The sequence below is a fragment of the Rutidosis leptorrhynchoides genome, chromosome 3 (assembly GCF_046630445.1).
Source record: "Rutidosis leptorrhynchoides isolate AG116_Rl617_1_P2 chromosome 3, CSIRO_AGI_Rlap_v1, whole genome shotgun sequence".
NCBI lineage: Eukaryota > Viridiplantae > Streptophyta > Magnoliopsida > Asterales > Asteraceae > Rutidosis > Rutidosis leptorrhynchoides.
In genome coordinates, this window is record NC_092335.1 from 43,321,433 (window position 1) to 43,343,407 (window position 21,975).

Sequence of the window (21,975 nt, forward strand, 5' to 3'; positions counted from 1 at the left end):
AAAAAAATACAACTGCTACTGCAATTCGTGAAACACAAAAAAAAAATACAATTCGTGTTTTTTATTTTAAGACCGTTTTAGTTAAAAGTCACAACATGAAATAGTTTATAAATGACTCCTACAAACTTCCTCGATCAACAATTTCTCCATTTATTCAAAAACGAATTCGAATTTTTGACAAGAACACTCGGGTTGACTTTTTGAAATAAAGCTTTGACCTCAAAATTTGAACACGTTTGAAATAATTGGAACACAAAACTTTGCAGAAAGATTGTTTAGGATATTCCTAACAGGATTGCATTTATACATTTTTAAAAACATTTCGAATTCGGATTTTCACTAAAAAGTTTTACATACAGAGTGTTTTCCTGTGTTCTTCAACTTCCTTGAGTTAATTTGTTCGAATAAAGGCTGTAATAGGTTTTATTTGATAATGATAATGTATAATTGAATGAGTTCGAATAAAGACTTCTAACTAATTTTGGAATTGATATCGTACTTGTGATTCTTGACATCGATATGTTTATCAATTAAGGGAACAGATTGAACAGCAAGATAGGGATTGAAACCGATTAGCTATTTATCTGTATCTGTATTTATATTTATATACCACGGTTTATATATATATATATATATATATATATATATATATATATATATATATATATATATATATATATATATATATATATATATATATAATAAATTCTATAACATAAATTAATAATATAAGTTTATTAATAAATTCCATTAATATTATTAATTTTAATAAAAATTAATAATAATAATAATAACAATAATAAAAAATGATACTATTAATATTACTAGTGATAATAATAATGATAAAAATAATGGTGGTCATGATTTTTAAATAAAGTGATAATTAATAATAATAGAGTTTATAATAATAATAATAATAATAATAGAAGTAATAATAATAATAATAATAATAATAATAATAATAATAATAATAATAATAATAATAATAATAATATTAATTTTACTTGTACATATCAAGCTTTACATATTCATATATATATTTTTTATTAATTATTCAAATATTCATATTAGTGTTTATAATGAAATTATTGTTAATAATATTAACATAAAGATTATATTCAAACTTGTAATTTAAAATATTACAATTTATAAATTTCATCCTAGTCACTAATTTTATAATATATATTATATAATAACTTATATTAAGTATTTAATATTTATAATTTACAATACATATAATATTATTTATGTTCAGAATTCATGTATATATATATATATATATATATATATATATATATATATATATATATATATATATATATATATATATTAATAGCAACTTATTTGTTCTATATTTTATTTTTACATTATTAATTCCAATTGATTGAAGTGCATTTTATTAATTCAAATTAATATCTATGTATACTTGTATTTATATTTATATTTATATATTTATTTACAAACAATTGTTCGTGAATCGTCGAGAATGGTCAAAAGGGCAAATGCATTCATGTAACTGTTCCAAAGTTTTCGAGACTCAACATTTCAGACTTTGCTTATCATGTCAGAAATATATAAAGATTAAGTTTAAATTTGGTCAGAACCGGGTCGTCACAGTACCTACCCGTTAAAGAAATTTCGTCCCAAAATTTGATTGGGATGGTCATGGCTGACAATAAATATGTTTGCATGACTCATATTAGTTAGAAATTATAGTCATATCACCATCAAGTAATATGGATAAAACAATTCGTTTATAGGAAGAGTACGAGTGAAGCTATCACAAAAGAATGAAATGAGGAAATAAAGTTTCGTCATAACTTTTGACGTAGATAGGGTTGATTTTCGGAGTTCAAGGGATTTGAAGAAAACCTTTGAAATCTTAATAAGATCTGATTTCCTCGGGATTAAGGAAATTAAGATCTCTCTTATTAAATGCAAAAATCTGCCTTGATTTCTTTATCGGTTATTTCACTATAAATTAACTTCTTCCGTTCCATTATTTTCACCACTCCTATATTTAATTCTCAAATTCAAAAGATTGTGAAAATGGTTAATCCAGTTCTGATTCTTGTCCTTACCCTTACTATCTCAACAATCATTCTCCTTTTCCAACTACCACCGGAGGAATCTGTTTTCTTCTACTTCGCCCTTGGGGTTATAATGTTTTTAATTTTCTCGTGTCTTTATGTTGCAATAAACATTGATATACACGGTTTGTAATTTATGTGTTGTTATCGGTTTTATATTCTACCTTATATTTCGGAGCTCTTTGCATTTTTATTCTCTTCTCGACTCTAATTACAACAAGTAATGGTCCAGAATTCGTAGGTATGGTGTTTCGAATGAACATGGCTAATGTTCTAAGAGAGAGATTGTAATAGCACAATCTTGATTGGTTAAATTACCAGAATTCAAAAGAGGAGATAGAACTATTAGAAAGATATGTTCTCGATATGTTTGGTGATATGTTCTCGATATGTTTGGAGATTAGGTAGAATGTAAGAGTCGTGTAACATGGCATATGATGACGTTAAAATCTGTGAATCATCACATTCCATTAGAAACTCAGCATGACTTACTGTAATATAATCATGTTGATCAAGTGTCGTTATATTATACTAACTCATGCATCAGTTATCAACACTACTTCAAAAACATTCATATTTTAAATTCGAAGGTTTACAAAATATAGAAACTAAAACAGTTTCCTTTTATGATATAACACAGATAGCGCGGAGAGATAATTAATATTGGACGAGAATATTATGAAGGTATCTTCAGAAATATTGAGGATATTAATAATGAAAGATACGATAATATCTTAGAATTTCTAATATCGAAGGATGATGAAGAAGATTTGTCCGTAAAGGTTTAGAGTGAGGAGCAAGGTATTCGCTAAAAATTTCATCAGCTTTTTCGAACTCAGAAAACTGATTCATAGGCTAAAGCGCTTTCCAGAAATTCAGAATTGAAGTTTTGTAAATCCAGGAGATAGAATATACATATATATATATATATATATATATATATATATATATATATATATATATATATATATATATATATATATATATATATATATATATATATATATATATATATATATTATTGTTTTCGTAGAATCGCTGAGGAATTCGAGATTATTGATTGATGCCTCTCGGTATTTGGTATGGTAATTATCATTACAAGATGCAAATGAGTATATGATAGGGTTTTATTGAACAAATATAATGATTTTTTGGAAAATCAAAGATCAATGAAGTTGTTGGTAAGTTTACTGCTAATGTGGTGGGATATAAATGGTTTTCCGGTAACGATAAAGGAGCTAGCACAGATATCAAGGTTATAGTAAGGTTGATTTGAACGAAAAGTCGAAGTTGACTTGCTGGAGCTATGACAAAATTGGCTAATTTAGAAAAGAATTGCAATGTTATTTTGGGTAATAATAACGCTAAAGGAATTAGCATAGCTACGTGTTACACGTTTACTCAGTTTCTGAGAGTTTTTAGGTGTATAACTACATGCATCAATCTTTCCTTCCATAGATGAAGTGCGGTTGGTTCATCCTCTGGATTGAGGTGTTTTCACAAAAATCATGAAAGGTTTGAACGCAGATTGTAATTGTCAAGATACAAATGAGGTTTAAGATGAAATCAAGTGGCAAACTTGAAGAAATATTTAGTTTCATATGTTATAATCAATATTTTAATTCATTTTAATTGTCCAGTGTTATTAGTCCACATTTTGTAATTCAATAATTCATATATAGTTTAATATATAATATTAGAATTGATTGATATGTATCGTGACCCGTGTACATGTCTCAGACTCGATCACAACTCAAAGTATATATATTATTATAGAATCAACCTCAACCCTGTATAGCGAACTCGAGCATTACAGCATATAGAGTGTATATGGTTATTCCAAATAATATATATAGATGCGTCGATATGATATGTCAAAACCTTGTATACGTGTCCTGATATTTAAAGTGCGTAAAATAAATAACAGAAATTAAATGACGATAAATAAAATTACGAGAATATAAACTGCGATAATTAAATTGCGATAAATAAAATGTAATCAGTTAGCTAGGAACAGTTAGCGTGGATTCTTAACAAAATTTCTCATAGTTAATTTGTCTGTTTCTAACAAATTTTATTTTGTCAAATGTTTTCTTCATTATGCCACTTGTTGGATTCTGATAGGTCAAAATTCAAATATGAAATTGAATGAAAATGGTTATTCTGCGATGAACGGATACGTATATCGGTGGTTGTAAGTAGGATAGTAAATGACTGTTGAATTAGCTTCGACGAATGTACAGTGTAACTTATTAAGGTGAAATCTAAATATTCCTCGGGTATTACCTACCCGTTAAAATATTTTCACCATTAACAGTTTGTACATAAGAATTTTTAATTACAATCTTTATGAAAACATATATACATATATATTTTCTTCAGATGTAATCATGGATTTAATGAGTTAATATGATATTAAACTCATTTGGTTTATGGTTAGAACTAGAGTACATAATCTCTAAAACATTAGAGGTTACATAACCATCATGTCGAACGAAGATAAATGATGTAGAACGTCATGTAGAACGATGATTATTCTCGAGGTACAGAATGAGATGCTGAGGCATTTGGTGTTGAAACTTGGTTTGTTGGTGGTAATGGTGTTGATGTTGCTGGTACTGTTGGTGCTGGTGATGTTGATGAAGCTGGTACGTTTTGCACCATATTTTCCAAGGCTACAACTCGGGCACGAATTTCATTAACTTCTTCTATTACTCCGAGGTGATTGTCGTTTTGGACGAGCGGATAAATAAGATCTAGAATTTGGTATAATATATAGTCATGACGAGATACTTTGGAAATGAGAGAGAAAAGGGTGTTTCGGATAGGTTCGCCGGTAAGTGCTTCAGGTTCTTCACCAAGAGGTGAATTCGGTTGATGGAAGGGATCACCTTCTTCGCGTCTCCGTTGATTAAGTCTCCATCAGATGAATTGGTTGATTCATTCTGGTGACGCTGCTTCCGGAGCTTAGGTGAACATCCATGTCGGAATAGCTGTCGGATTCCAAAGAACTTGAACTAGTGGCGAGTTTCATTTCGTACGACTGAATAAAGGATTTTTCGGTATGAAATGATTTTTGGCTATCGGATGGTATTCTAATTACATAGAATATCTATATATATATAGAACAACAGATTTCGTAGAATACGGAGGAATTTACGGAATATGTCAGGCAAAGTTTACAGTAACAGATACGCTAAGATATGAATTTTGTCTATACACTATTCATGCAATCAATGCAATAAGATGTGTCTAGACTAAGAATGATAAGCAAATAATTTCCTAAGAATGATAGGCAGGTAATTTTTGACACGAAATGATAAGCAAAACTTTTGACATGCAGACACGGTCGAAGTCCAGACTCACTAATGCATCCTAACGACTTATCAGTTAGACACACTAATGCAGACCTGGTTCGCTAAGACCACCGCTCTGATACCAACTCTAATTCAGTTGGGGACACCACACGTCCCACCCAGTGCGTTCCCAGCTAACCGCCTGGTGACCACTGAGTGTACCTCAGATACTGATTTTATGGCCATGCCTCTCAGCAAAGCCAACCATATTCGGACCGCGAGGAGTAAGAGCCAATGCTTCGTCACAGGTAACACTGTGAGAACCTCCTTTACAATTAAGCCAACGACACAGCTTAAACCAGCTCTGATACCAACTCTAATGACCCGTCCTAATCCATCTGGATGAATACATTACATTTGGTTACATCGCGAGGTACTTGACCTCTATATGATACATTTTACAAACATTTCATTCGCTTTTAAAAGACAAACTTTCATTACATTGACAGTTGGCTGCATGCATATCATTTCATAATAAATCCAACTATAATTGACTTAGTAATAATCTTGATGAACTCGACGACTCGAATGCAACGTCTTTTGAAATATGTCATGAATGACTCCAAGTAATATCTCTAATATGAGCAAATGCACAGCGAAAGATTTCTTTCATACCTGAGAATAAACATGATTTCAAGTGTCAACCAAAAGTTGGTGAGTTCATTAGTTTATTATAATCGATCATTTTCATCATTTTAATAGACCAAAAGATTTTCATTTCCATTTCTCATAAATATACGTCCCATACATAGAGACAAAAATTATTCATATGGATTGAACACCTGGTAATCGACATTAACAAGATGCATATAGAATATCCCCATCATTCCGAGACACCCATCGGACATGATAAATTTCGAAGTACTAAAGCATTCCAAATTCCAGAATGGGGCTTGTTGAGCCCAATAGATCTATCTTTAGGATTCGTGTCAATTAGGGGTGCACTAATTCTCAAAATTAGTGATGTTCCCTAATTCTTAGATTACCAGGCTAAAAGGGGCATATTCGACTTCGATCCATTCAACCATATAATGTAGTTTCGATTACTTGTGTCTATTTCGTAAAACATTTATAAAAGCGCATGTATTCTCAGTTCCAAAAAATATATTGCAAAAGCATTTAAAAAGGGAGTAATGAAACTCACCGTACTGTATTTTGTAGTAAAAATACATATGACGACATTTAACAATGCAGGGTTGGCCTTGGATTCACGAACCTATATCATTTGTGTATTTATTAATATTCATAGTTGTAATCGAACAAATATATATATATATATATATATATATATATATATATATATATATATATATATTCATTAGTCATATCATTTTTATATTAATAATATATATATTTCATATATTCAATGTATATATAAAAATATTAATTTTTGTTATGTTATATGTATTAAACATATCATTTGTATATCAATGATAGTAATTATAAATACACCAAAGTAATATTAATAGTGGTAAAAATGATAATAATTATAATACTTAATATTAATAATAATAATAATAATGTGAATAATCCTAATAATGTAAAAATATTAATTTTACTGTTAATGATAGTTATGGTAATGGTTTTAGTATTTACATAATAATACTCATGATGAAATATATAATAATACTTATAACGATATTAATCATAATAATGACTATAGTACTTATAACGATAATTATAATACCAATAGTAATTATAATACTAGTTATAATACTAGTGATAATAATAATAATAGTAATAATAATAACCATAATATCTATAGTAATATTACTTTTACTAATAATAATAATTGTGATAATAATAATAATACTTATAATACTATTAATAATGATAATAATGGTAATAATAATTATAACTAGGTTAATAATACTACTAATGTTTATAAATGATACTAATACTAATATTTAATGAAAATAATAATAACATAATAAAAATGATAAGTTTAATCGTTCTCATAATACTATCGGTATCCTAATATTTTATATACATATACTTCTATGCATTGTGTTAATATTTTTATTACCTTTTATGTCCATATGCTCATATAATTATGATCATAATCATAACAATTTTTATACATATATCATTATACTGTTATTAAGGTTACGATTTATGATAATTTCAGTAACAATATTAATAACAATACTAATAGCAATAATAATAATACTAATGGTGATAATATTAATAATTATGATATTCATAATACTTAATAATAATAATGTTATTGATAATATTACTAATACTTACTAATAATAATAAAAAAAATAACAACAACAATAATAATAATAATAATAATAATAATAATAATAATAATAATAATAATAATAATAATAATAATAATAATAATAATAATAATAATAATAATAATAATAATAATAATAATAATAATAATAATTAATAATAATCAATATTAATAAGGAAACTACCTCACAAAGAAAGAGTCCCAAAAAAAAATGACTGCCCTCGCCGAGGCTCGAACCCGAGACCTCCCGTATACCGACACACCCCTTAACAATTCAAGCAGTAATGTTTTCCCGATTATAAACCCACTTCAGTCAATTATAACCCGCGTCCCTTATTCATCTTCTTCATCAAACAGATTCGACCAAAACAGTTTGAATCTTCCCAACAATGATTGAGATATTTTAAAACAAACATAAATAATCCAAATTAGACGTTTGTGTTAAAGGAAAATGTAAAAGAAAAAGAATTAAAAAAAATACAACTGCTACTGCAGTTCGTGAAACACAAAAAAATACAATTCATGTTTTTGATTTCAAGACCATTTTAGTTAAAAGTCACAACATGAAATAGTTTATAAATGACTCCTACAAACTTCCTCGATCATCAATTGCTCCATTTATTCAAAAACGAATTCGAATTTTTGACAAGAACACTCGGGTTGACTTTTTGAAATAAAGCTTTGACCTCAAAATTTGAACGTGTTTGAAAGAATTGGAACACAAAACTTTGCAAAAAGATTGTTTAGGATATTCCTAACAGGATTTCATTTATACATTTTTAAAAACATTTTGAATTCGGATTTTCACCAAAAAGTTTTACATACAGAGTGTTTTCCTGTGTTCTTCAACTTCCTTGAGTTAATTTGTTCGAATAAAGGCTGTAATGGGTTTTATTTGATAATGACAATGTATAATTGAATGAGTTAGTCAATATACGTATGGAATTCGTTTGGTTTATAGTCATAATAGAGTCGACAGAAAATTATTCAAGCAGAAAAATAAATAAAAGAAAAAAAATGATAAAGACTTCTAATTGATTTTGGAATTCATATCGTACTTGTGATTCTTGACATCGATATGTTTATCAATTAAGGGAACAGATTGAATAGCAAGATAGGGATTGAAAACCGATTAGCTATTTATCTGTATCTGTATTTATATTTATATACCACGGTTTATATATATATATATATATATATATATATATATATATATATATATATATATATATATATATATATACACACACACTAAATTCTATAACATAAATTAATAATATAAGTTTATTAATAAATTCCATTAATATTATTAATTGTAATAAAAATTAATAATAATAATAATAATAACAATAATAAAAAATGATACTATTAATATTACTAGTGATAATAATAATGATAAAAATAATGGTGGTCATGATTTTTAAATAAAGTGATAATTAATAATAATAGAGTTTATAATAATAATAATAGAAGTAATAATAATAATAATAATAATAATAATAATAATAATAATAATAATAATAATAATAATAATAATAATAATAATAATATCAATAATATTAATTTTACTTGTACATATCAAGCTTTACATATTCATATATATATATATATATATATATATATATATATATATATATATTAATTATTCAAATATTCATATTAGTGTTTATAATGAAATTATTGTTAATAATATTAACATAAAGATTATATTCAAACTTGTAATTTAAAATATTACAATTTATAAATTTTATCCTAGTCACTAATTTTATAATATATATATTATATAATAACTTATATTAAGTATTTAATATTTATAATTTACAATACATATAATATTATTTATGTTCAGAATTCATGTGTATAATATATATATATATATATATATATATATATATATATATATATATATATATATATATATATATATATATATATATATATATATATATATATATATATTAATAGCAACTTATTTGTTCTATATTTTATTTTTACATTATTAATTCCAATTGATTGAAGTGCATTTTATTAATTCAAATTAATATCTATGTATACTTGTATTTATATTTATATCTATATATTTAATTATAAATAATTGTTCGTGAATCGTCGAGAATGGTCAAAAGGGCAAATGCATTCATGTAACTGTTCCAGAGTTTTCGAAACTCAACATTTCAGACTTTGCTTATCGTGTCGGAAATATATAAAGATTAAGTTTAAATTTGGTCGAAAATTTCCGGGTCGTCACACTTCTTGACTAGAAGATGAAGTAGGGGCAGTTTCATCAAATGTAACATTAATAGATTCTTCAAAACAACCCCTTCTTTTATTGAAAATCCTATATGCCTTTGACATGTTGGAATATCCAAGAAATATATCTTCATCAGCCTTAGCATCAAACTTGCCTAGCTGATCCCTATTGTTTAGAATGAAACAGGGAGTGCCAAATACATGGAGAAATGAAATTGAGGGTCTTCTGCCTTTGAGAACTTCATAAGCAGTTTTCTGATATCTTTTCACTATTAAAGATCTATTCTGGGTAAAATATGCAGTGTTCACAGCTTCTGCCCAATATGAATTTTTCAGCCCAGACTCAGCCAACATAGATCTTGCTGCTTCAATGAGAGTTCTATTTCTTCTTTCTGCAACAACATTCTGTTGAGGTGTTCTCACAGCAGAAAAATTCTATGAAATACCTTTGTCAGCACAAAATTCTTCCAAAGTAGCATTTCTGAATTCTGTACCATGATCACTTCTAAGCTGCTTCACCAGTTGCCCATTCAGTAGTTCCATTCTTTTAATAAAATTGATAATTTCATCAGTACCTTCACTCTTTTGCTTCAAAAAGAATACCCAAGTGTATCTGGAATATTCATCAACAATCACCAGTGTATACTTCTTCCCACTGCAGCTGGCTATATTAACAGGACCAAAAAGATCCATATGAAGTAGGTGAAATGGTTTCTCAACAGATGAAATCTGCTTTGACTTGAATGAGGCATGGTGATGCTTCCCTTTTTCACATCCAGGACACAGTCTGTCCTTCACATAAGACATTGTGGGTAGCCCAGACACCAAACTTTTACTAGATAACTTATGAATATCTTTAAAGTTGAGATGTGAGAGTCTCTTGTGCCATAACCACTTAAGGTTGTCTACTGCCTTTGAATAAAAACAAGTATCAGTTGTTGTGACTGCTGTGTTCATGTCAATTTGATACATGTTCTCATGTCTTTTTGCTGTTAGTAGTGGCTTCCCTGTCTTATCAAAAATAGTGCCAATCTTTCTTCTGAACTGGACTATCTTACTTTTGCTTGTTAGTTGGCTTATGCTGAGTAGATTATGTTTAAGCCCAACGACATATGCTACATTTGAAAATGTAACATTCTCATTTGTTAAAGTACCAAAACCCTTTGTGTAACCCAACGAATTATCTCCATATGATACAACTGGACCATCCTTTTCTTGATAGTCCATTAGCAGGGACTTACATCAGGTCATATGTCTCGAACAACCACTATCGAGATACCAGATTCGCTTGTTTTGAATGCCCTGCACAGTAGCTAAGAGATTAGTTCTTTTTGGGAACCTATCCAAGGATGGGTTCTGAAAGGGTCATCATTGATGATCTCTTCCTGTCTGCTGGCTTGCTTGAAGTGGCAGCAGCATATGTGGTTAGGGTTAGAGTACACCGGTTGGCTAAGTGAAACTTCCTGCCACACTTGTAGCATTTTCTCACATTTGGTATCGGTGACTGGTCATACACTGAGTAAATAGGTGCAGTAAGATCGGGTCTATTTTCAGATATGGCAGCTATGAGCTGGTCAAGCTTGATAGTCATTATCTCAGTGATAGATGACTCAGCACATGATTTCACAATTTGGTTCACTTTAGCTTTTCCCTTAAGGGCAGCTTTCCTTTTAGAACCGGTACCATAATCATAGTATACTGCTTTGCCTTTGTTGTTCGATGAGCCAGTGTGGGAAGTTACTGACCCGTCAGCTGATACCGGACGATTCGTGTGAATCTTGATTGCTGCTTTTGACTTGCCAGTATTGCGTTTTGCTGGCTTGTCAGTAGCTACTGGTTGACCAGTACAATGTTCATCAGCTGGCTCAGCATTGGTGGAATTTGAACATGAAGGGGAATCAATTGTTTTTTACTTTCTTTGGTTGTTTTTAATGATTTCCCTTTTAATGTGTCTTTCCTTTGGAGTCATAAAGCAAAATTTTATTTTTCAAGTTTTGAAATTTCATCCTTCAAGATCTTAATTTCATCAGTTTTGCTTTTAAGTTTATCATTTAAAGATTTGTTATCATTTTTCAAGATTTCTTCACGTTTACTGCCTCTACATAAATCAACTCTTAGGTAGTCAAACATTTCAGCTTTTTCATCATCAGTATAAGTTTGAAAATTATCAACCTTATACAGCATTTCAGATTTCCATTGAGGTGAATCCTTTTTCCGATCAGCTTCCCTCATATCAGCCACAAACGTACTACCATTATCATCCTCATCAGAATCCTCGACCTCCTTGGCCATCAAACATAGCTTTCTACTAGAAGCATAACCAGTATCATCATCATCATCAGTATCACAGTCAGAAGATGAAGAAGAGATGGTTTCATCCCAATCATGATGCTCAGCAACTAGAACCTTTTATGGCTTCTTTCCCTTCTTATCAGCCTTTGCACTTTCCTTCATCTGAGCCTTCATAGCTTTGTACTTGTTCTTGTACTTATCAGCTTTTAAGAAGGAGTTAGCATGTGATGTTGAAGGTTTCCTGGACATGCATTCAGCAGCAAAATGTCCAACCTTCCCACAATTGTAACACTCAGATTTAGGACCCTTGACTAATTTGATGCTATACCTAGCACTTGGTTTCTTACTCCCTTTATATGACTTACTGGTTCTATTACGATTAAACCTTTTGAACTGCCTAGCCAGCAAGGCCATACCTTCAACAAAACCTTTCACATCATCACTGCTTTCTTCAGACCCAGTACCACTATCCACATCATCTTCAGCTGACTCTTCTTCTGCTGTCAACTTTTAAACCAGTAAAGCCTTTTGAGCTTTCTTTTTAGCAGCAGCCATAAGAGCAGTAACATTTGTTTTAGAAGATTTTGAAGTGGTGGGGGCAGGAGTAAAGTTTTCCTTCAAGTTTAGTTCAAGTTTAGCTTCTGCGTTCTCATGGTTTCAAAGTGTACCATAGAGGGAAGACATGTTAAAGTTCTTTAAAGTCTGGGTGGTTCTTAGAGGGTCAGTCACTGGTTTCCATTTGGCAGACAATGAGTCAATGAATTTGTTTACTTGTTCAAAATCAGTATATGTGATTTTCAAAGTAAGTAGGTCAGCAACAAAGGAGTTAAACCTAATGAAGGTTTGCTTAAGAGTCTCATTCTTATAGGCAAAGAACATTTCATACTCTCTTTTCAAAGCAATATAATCATGTTCTGCCTAACCTCATCCATGCCTTCATAAGTAACATCTAGATAGTCTAACATGAGCTTAGCATTCAGTTTTCCCTTAATCAGTTTGAACAGGTGACTAGGTAAAGTTATAGCTAACAGAGTTCTGATCTTAGGGTCAAGTCCAACACGACGTTTATCCTCAGCATCCCATTTGGCTGGAGTGAGAACAACCTCTCTGCCAGGAATGGCAGGAGTGTCAGCAGTGGCTGGAATGCTATCAATAGTTTCAGTTGGGACAAATGGACCATCTGTGGCAATACCAGGCATAAGTGGGTCAATAGACTCCAGGTGAAGTATGAACCTTGCCTTCCAAGTTTCATACTCATCTTCATCAAATTTGGGTGGTCTATTGGATGAGCCATTTTCAAGGTAAGCTGTATTTGAGTATGCAGCCATGAGAGAATTCAGATCCAAGATATTTGATTATCAAGACTGAAGCTCTGATACCAGTTGTTGGTCCCTTGATTAACAACAGGAGTATTATAGGGGGGTGAATACAATTTCTTTTAAATTAACTTACCAATTAATCACAGTATAGTATTCAAGCATGTAATTTAAGTAGAGTCAAAGGTAATTTTTCAACTGTTATTCTTTATTGATTAAATCACAAAGAATTACAACTATCCTCGGCGGAATGATAGTTGGTTGATACAGATTTACCTAGATTATAGCTATGAGGATAAACTTAAAGCTATTACACGTTTTGGACTCTAAATAACAAAACCCACACCACTAGTTGTTACAATAGTGGATACAATAATTTATAGTAGTCCTTTTATCCGTGTAATTGTTCTGTTGTCCACTGGTACATAGGATGTCTGTACTTGTGGGGACAACTACATCAGAGAGCGTGCTCTCCTTTTTCCTCTTTGGTAGCTATTTGCAGGAACACCCCAATTCGGCTTGGCACCACTATTTGTTTAAACAAATAGAATGTTGTGTTCCCTAGGCATTAACAAAGTATAGCACATGTCTGCACATGCGTTAAACTTCTGCATTCCTATGTGGTCATGTAAGGTCACTTGTCAGCCGCCGACGCGTGTCCTTTCCTGTTCAACTTTGTCTTTGACTTCTGTTGAATAGTACAATTGATGTAGACCACTCAGAAAACTACTATGTTTGTAATGGAGCATAGCTGTCTTGTGTAGTAAGCTGCATTCCAGCTGTGCTGGTTCTTCATTGCTGAGACACTTGATATTCTTGAATTGCTGAGTACACATCCTGTGCTAATTGAAGAACACTGTCTACCTTGTGCTGGTAGACTGAGCAGCAAACTAAACACTCGACACAACAATATTTGCTGTCTATACATAAACAAACTTGTGCTGGCTGCACATAACATTTTAGTGCAAATAAATTACAATTTTGTCATAATTAAATCCTTAATTATTTTGGGGACTCGACAATATAGTTGGTAAGATGTTTCTCCTCAATACCTATGGGCCACATGAGGTTCTTGCTAAAAGACAATTATGGCAAGAGATTCTGGATTTAAAAAACACTTCGGATCAAGATGATATGTGGATATGTTTTGGTTATTTCAACGCGATGAAGTGCATAGAATAAAGGAAAGGGTCGGTTTTCAATTCAAGGGAGGCTTTAGATTTTAATAAATTTATATATGATATGGCTATATTAGACATTCCGTTGGGTGGAAGAAAATTAACGTGGATGACTAACGATGGATGAGCAAACTTGACCGAATTCTGGTGTCGTCGAATGTGATCTTGAAATGGCCTAAGGCGTGTGTAGCTACTCTTGCTAGAGGTATTTCAGATCATAGTCCAATTCTATTTGATACAATGGATTCGGTTTGTCTGCAATTTGGCCCAAAGCTTTTTAGATTCTTTAATATTTGGTTGGACCATTGTGATTTTGGGCCACTGGTCGAATCTACATGGAAATTCTTGTCCAAGAAAAAACAGGGCAGATATATCCCTTAAAGTTAAGCTACAACTTGTTAAAGGTGTCATTAGGGACTGGGTCGTAAACAATTATAATAGTTTGGATAATGATATCAATCAGTATAAATCAAAAATTAAATCTTGGAAGTTGAATATCAAAAATTGAATCTTGGGAGTTGAATGCTGAGATATGTACCCCATCTCATGGTGAGATTCTCGATCATGAAAACAACATCAGGAGGCTAATGGAGCTTAAAAAAGCAAAAAAGTCCATGTTGAAACAAAAAAGCAGAATAAAGTGGGCGATAGAAGGTGATGAAAATTCTAGTTTTTATCACGCTTCGATAAAAATGAGACAAAGGAAAAACAGACTAAATGGTATTACTAGACTTTTTATGGATTACGGATCCATAAATGATTAAAGAGGTTGTTTGGGGCAAATTCGCAGATAGATTCAAAGAAACTAATCACTGCAGACCTTCGCTTTCTAGCCCAAACTATAATAAAGTAACTGACATAGATAACAATATGTTGAAAAGTAGTTTTTCATCAAATGAAATCAAGGCTGCAGTCTGGAGTTGTGCTAGTTCTAAATTCGCGGGGCCCGTGGCTTCAATTTTAATTTCATCAAAAGATTTTGGAATTTGATTGAGATTGATATCACCTTATTCATACATGAATTCTCATAGCTTGGGAATTTATCACTCTGATGCAACAGTTATTTGTTTCGCTCATTCCTAAGGTTCTGGATCCGGTTTTGAACGATTTTTGGTCTACTAGTCTTATTGGACGTATGTATAAAATTATTTCAAAGTTAGTAGCTAACAAGTTAAAAAAGGTTATTTCAAAGGTTATCGGTCCAACTCAATCATCGTAGTTCAGATTCAATCATAAAGAGCTAGATCATCAACTAATAGATAGAAATTCTAACACGTAACAACATTACACTTGGACATGCATCTATTGGGTTCATTACCAGTTTAAGCATGAATCAAAAAGCTGGCTGCCTTTCCCTGAGACTCCTTCCCCCTAGCATATCCTTAGGATGACCTTAGGATTACCTAGGGCCAGACATTTGTCATAACCACTGATATGGCTGAAATGGATGATTTTATTTGTGCGGTGTTGTTAGGTCGCAACACGTCAGAATCAGATACCAAGAGGGGGGGTACTGTTTTAAATTTATATTTAGCGGGGCCTAAATCGTACTACTCCTTATTATAAGTAAGGGAAGTATGACCTAGAGTCGTATTTTTAAGATATCAGTAGAATCGAACCTATATTTAAAGCTTAAGATAGTTATGAAGGAGTAATGGTTACCTAATTTTGGGTTTTTCTAGTTTATAAGACAGATAAAGTAAATGCAATAAAATTCGTAATTCAGATAAGGTTAAAACAAGTGCATACTATGATTTCATTAGTTATTCTCCCGAGATTATGGAGTGTTGGCTCATGAATAGGTTGAGGCCTTGTATTCATTACACTGGTCCTAAACGCCTCTGTCGTAAGAAATGTCACCGGGTAATGCGATAGGCTTGAAGATTCTGAATAGACAGCAACGTCCCTTACCCCTGACGCCCGTGCAGTCTGACTACAGGCATACATGTTCAGACGGCTCATCCAATTGAGCAACTGGTTGGGTGACGTATTAACATTCCACAAAGGTCTAAACTTTCTTAAGCATAATAGAATACATGGTTTACCATATCCAAGAGACGTGATATGTTTCAATGCTTTCGTTAATGATTGGTTTTAAAAGGTAGTTAGGCCCTTAAAAAGAGTTCAACCATAAAGAACACCATGGCCAAGTCAGGTTGACTTCCATGAACACGTTCGGTTATCCTAACCGTCCAATCCTTTATGTGTTTAAATAAACAGTTCCTTAATTAACTAAGAAACCCTCAAACGGGGTGCAATGATTGAGACCGCGTTATGGTGCAGTGTACTGATCAACACTGACCGTGTTCCATGACCTTACTTAGCAGAGGTACAGCTTACAACAACCGTTGTACTTCAGCATGCACGTACGAAGTTTATATGTTTGGTGACTACACTAGCATAGTCTGGGACCAACAATGTACTAAGGGTCTAGTCAGATGTTTCACTACAAAAGAGTCCTCAGTCAGAATCCAAAGCTTGATAGACCTACTACAACTGGTGTGCCTCAGTCGATCTTACGTTGTATCCAATAGACTTCTCTTACCAAGGGGTGACACAGATAGTGTACTCTGAATTGGGGTTCGCGACTTCCCAATAACAGAGCCAATAACTACGTTCTATTAGTTGGAAAATCGATTGAGTTTTATAGCATAATCGGAAAGCATTTTAACAACATACACAAACCATAACATTATTTCGGCATTATAATTAGTTACATCATAGCATACACTAAAGATAACTACTCACTAATCATGGCAACAACATCACAGAACATAATGATAGAAGACATTATATAAAGATAAAGGATAGAAGTACCAGTAGATTAAACGAGTTCCGAATACAAAAGTGACAACTTCAAACTCCAGACCACTCCTAATACAATCTTCGGCATTCTTCTCCGGGTACTAGGTTTCCCGCACGGAGTTGAAGACCTTGAAAGTATGACTAATATTGTACAAGAGAGAGAAAGAAGTGAATTGAAGTGTGTGTTGGAATGAATGACAAAGACCCTTTAAATAAGCTTGAAATTTGCCTGCAAACGGCTGGCAGGCCGTTTGGCAAGCCGTTTGCAGGGGCCGTTTAACTTGGGCGTGTGGCAGGCCGTTTGCAAGCCAGGAAAGCCGTTTGGCAGGCCGTTTGGATTGCTGATTCGCTGGATCGTAACTTGATTTCTTGTCTTTCACCGTTTTCGCTCTAGAATCTTCGTTTTTAGCTCCGATTCCCTTGATTCTTTTTGCACCGTCTTCGTAATTACTTGCTCTTCAATTCTAACCGATTAAGTGGGTATTTGCCGATAAAGTTCGAATCTTTCTTGTTTTTGGGCCTTAATACCGGGGTGAAAACGTGACTTTTTAGCCGATATCAACCACTATATACGAAAATAGAGAAATGACTCTCTATCACCTATAGATCATCTACTATGGTTGTGTATTATAGCCCCTTATTCACACTCCTAGATCTTCATGGCACCTCCTCCATCATAGTGTGAGTTGAGAGCAGCTCCAAAAAGCGAGGCCTACCTAAATAAGTAATGAGCTTTCAACAACGTTAACAACGCTACGGAAACAAGTAAATTATGGTCGCCCACTAATCTGATCATAGGTGAAATCCAACCCCTTCTCTGCTCCTTTCCTGACCCTTTCTAAGCTCTTGGATCATGCGCTGAGTTTATTAAAGGTAGGCAGTTAATTGCAAACGAAGCAGTAGATTGGAAAAATAATGAGAATAAAAAAGCCTTTCTTTTTAAAATTGATTTGGAAAAAGCATTCGACAACACAAATTGGGATTTTCTTGATAGTGATGGACCAAATGAAATTCGCGTCAAAATGAAGAGGGTGGATACGAGGTTGTTTGAAATCAGAGAGATCTTCAGTTTGTGGATGGGAGCCCAAGACGAGAATTTTCATTGGGAAAAGGGTTACATCAGGGGAATCCGTTATCTCCTTTCTTATTTATAATAGTAGTCGAAGCTCTAAGCGTTTTACTATTTGACGCTATGCCCCAGAGGTTGTTTAAAGGTGCAGTGGTTGGAAAAGATAATGTATTCTTATCGCGTTTGCAGTGCGGATGATGCCTTGATATTTGGGGAATGGTTTAAAGACGGTGCGTATAATTTGGTTAACATTCTACAATGGCTTGGGGAAGCGTCTGATTTAAGTATCAACTTTGGTAAACGCAAATTGTATGGCGTTGGGGTTCTAGACAATCAAATTGTTGAGATGACTCTAGTGTTTAGATATTCGCCCGATTCGTTCTCGTTTACATATTTTGGTCTACCGGTTGGGACAAGGATGGATTCGGTGAAGGCTTGGAATGAGGTTTTGGACAAGTTTATTGCGAAACTGAATTCATAGAAAGTAAAGATGCTATCAATTGGGGGTAGCTTAACTTTTGTTAAATTGGTACTAGGGAGTCTCCCATTATACTATACGTCGTTGTTTAGGGCCCCGAGTGCTATATTAAATTCACTGCAATGTGTGAGAAGAAAATTATTTTGGAATCACTTTGGTATCAAAGGTGTAACATATAAGCTGGAACTAAACTTTAGCACCAAAGATTAATGAGAGGTTGGGCATTGGTAGTTTAAATGCTAAGAATTTAAGCTTCTTGTGCAGGTGGATGTGGTGGTTCAAGGTTACTAATACTGCCTTATGGAGGAGAATAATTCAATCTATATATGGTGAGGAAGGAGGACTGCAATTAAATCATGGGCAAACGTTGTCCGGTAATGTATGAAAAAAAAAAACCTGTTTAGCAATTAAATACCCGAGGTTGTTCGCTCTTGAATCGGATAAAGGTGCTAGGTAGCGGAGCGCGTAATCAATGACAATGTTGGTTTGAAAGGATTATGGAGCTGGAGAGCACAAATAAGGGGTAGATAATGAGCAATGTTTTTAAAACCAAACTCTACAATCCATGGACCATCTTGATCCGCATGTTTCTGATGGTTGGTTCTGGATATTAAGACGGAAAGGTATATTTAGTGATAATGCGTTATCTAAGTTAATTGTCAGTAACTCGCGACTGTCCCAAATATTAATGCTCCGAAATGGCTTTCACGTATTCCTAAAAAAGTTAATGTGTTTATATAGAGATTGAACCTAAATAAAATTCCTACCTGGGCTAATTAAACTGATAGAGGAGTTATTGTTTCGAGCAATTTATGTGCATTTTGTCAAAGAGTGGCAAAAGATTGTGATAATCTTTTTACCACATGCTGTTTCATGACACCTTTGTGGAGGAATTTCAATAATTGGTGGGGGTGAATAATGGTGTGCCGAACGGTATAAGTAATGCGGTAAGCATGGTCAACTATAGTACCGGTTCAGAATTATCCGACATAGCTTGTTTAGCTTCAAGATATGTTTTGCTTTGGTCGATTTAGAAGTGGTGTAACAAGTTGGTGTATAACTCAGCAGATCGTCGAGTAGCAATAGTTAAAGAAAATATCTTGGTTACTACAAAAATTCTCACACATCTTTGGATCACCAATAGGATGAAAAAATTGGGTGATTTCATTGGAAAATTGGAAGGCTAATCCCAGAAATTTGACATTAGGATGAAGGGGCAAACGTGATATTACATATTGTATGGTTTTGGCATATAGGTTTGATGTTGTAATCTAAAGTGTGGTGTTTTTTGTTGTAATTTTGATGTAATTTGGTGTTATTTTAGTGTTTTTTCGGCTTGGCCTGCTAACTGGAGGTGGGCCTTGGTGTTGTAATCCCTTTTGGGCTTGGAGATGTAATAATATAGCTTTTTAAAAAAATATTTGTTTGTAAAAATATCTTTTTATATATGTCAGAAAGTATATATATAAATAGTAATTGAACGCAATTGAAAAACAAAAACTATTACTCCGTATTTGACAAGAACTAGCCAGATTGCCTTCTACATTATTTTGCGCCGGTCAATATAACTTGACGAATCTGACTTCTAGAAGGTTCTAAAGTCTTCATTAAATCAAAGCAATGGTCAAAAGCTAAGATATTTCCTTTTAAAATCATATCAAAATCAAATCAATCAATATAAAATTTAAATATACTTTAATCAGTTATATCCATATATATTTTGAGCGTCACACCTTTCTTTAGGCTTCAACGAACGACTATGTTTTATAACTACACCCTCTACGAAAACAATAAGTATATTACATAAACACTAATTCTATTTTGGAATATAAATATAAATTTTACCATTTAAAACATATCACATATTGAGTATTCCAAAGCTGTTTTCCATTACCAAGAATTGGAAGAGCAAAGCCGTAGTCGGGTAGTTCGGTTTGTTTGGTTGTTTGTGATGTTTAGGTAGTTTTTTTTTTTTTTTTTTTTTTTCCTTTTGATTTGATGTCGTTTGTTTCGTTGGATATTAGGTTCTAATTTGGTCGCTTTGTCTCGTGTTGTCCCTAGGGCCTATTGTGGGTGGTTTTGGCTATGATTGGCTTTAGTTAGCAATAGATCGGTTTTCGAACCTTGTCGTTTTGTTTGTAATCTTTTTGTTCTTTCATTTTTCGATGAGGAAGCTTCGTTATTTTCGTAAAAATATTAAAAAATTAAAACTAGCAACTTGTTTCCCCTACACGAAAACAAATTTGATAGCACGATTTAGACGCTCGTTGGCCACGTGTGTTTTAGATTGTTTTGGCCCTCTCATCATTTCCATTATTTAAACTAATCACGTGCCGGCTTGATATAGTGGTTTGGACAAAATTTCCAATTTGGGTAAATTACGACATTCGAAATCATCATCTTATGAGACTTTGACGTTGATGCAAACTCATTGTCAAGTTATCGACAAAGATATAAGTCAATTGGCAACATGCAAATTCTTAGTATAAAATAATAACATATACTCCCTCCAGGTGGCGGATATAAGAATGTTAGTCAGTGGTGTCACTGGTTAAAGACCCACAAATTTTTCTAGTAGATGAATATTTTAGTGGTGTCACACAAAAATATTTATACTATCCACTTGTGTCACTAGTTAAAAACCCTTAAAAAATTTCACTACATCGCGTATTTCAGTGGTGTCTCGTGCTACCACTCACTTCTATATAGGTCCGCCCCCGCTCCCTCCGTCACAATTCTATAGTCCATTATATCTATTTAGATGTCTCAAATTAATTGTCTACTTCTATAAATTGAAAAAAATAATGTGATAAAGTTTTTTTATGCTCTTACTTTATACATGTAAAACAAAAAGATGGGTAAAAAATAAAGGGTAAAACTGAAAAGTTAACAAAAA

General features: G+C 32.4%; 1 protein-coding gene across 1 annotated transcript; it reads left to right on the top strand.

Moving 5' to 3' along the window:
• Positions 1–18,767: 18,767 nt before the first annotated feature.
• Positions 18,768–21,168, top strand: LOC139899925 (uncharacterized). The gene is made up of 5 exons (XM_071882750.1): positions 18,768–19,046; positions 19,172–19,236; positions 19,344–19,453; positions 20,404–20,472; positions 21,104–21,168. Exons 1-5 carry the CDS (start codon positions 18,768–18,770, stop codon positions 21,166–21,168), a joined length of 588 nt encoding a protein of 195 aa, XP_071738851.1.
• Positions 21,169–21,975: the final 807 nt, after the last annotated feature.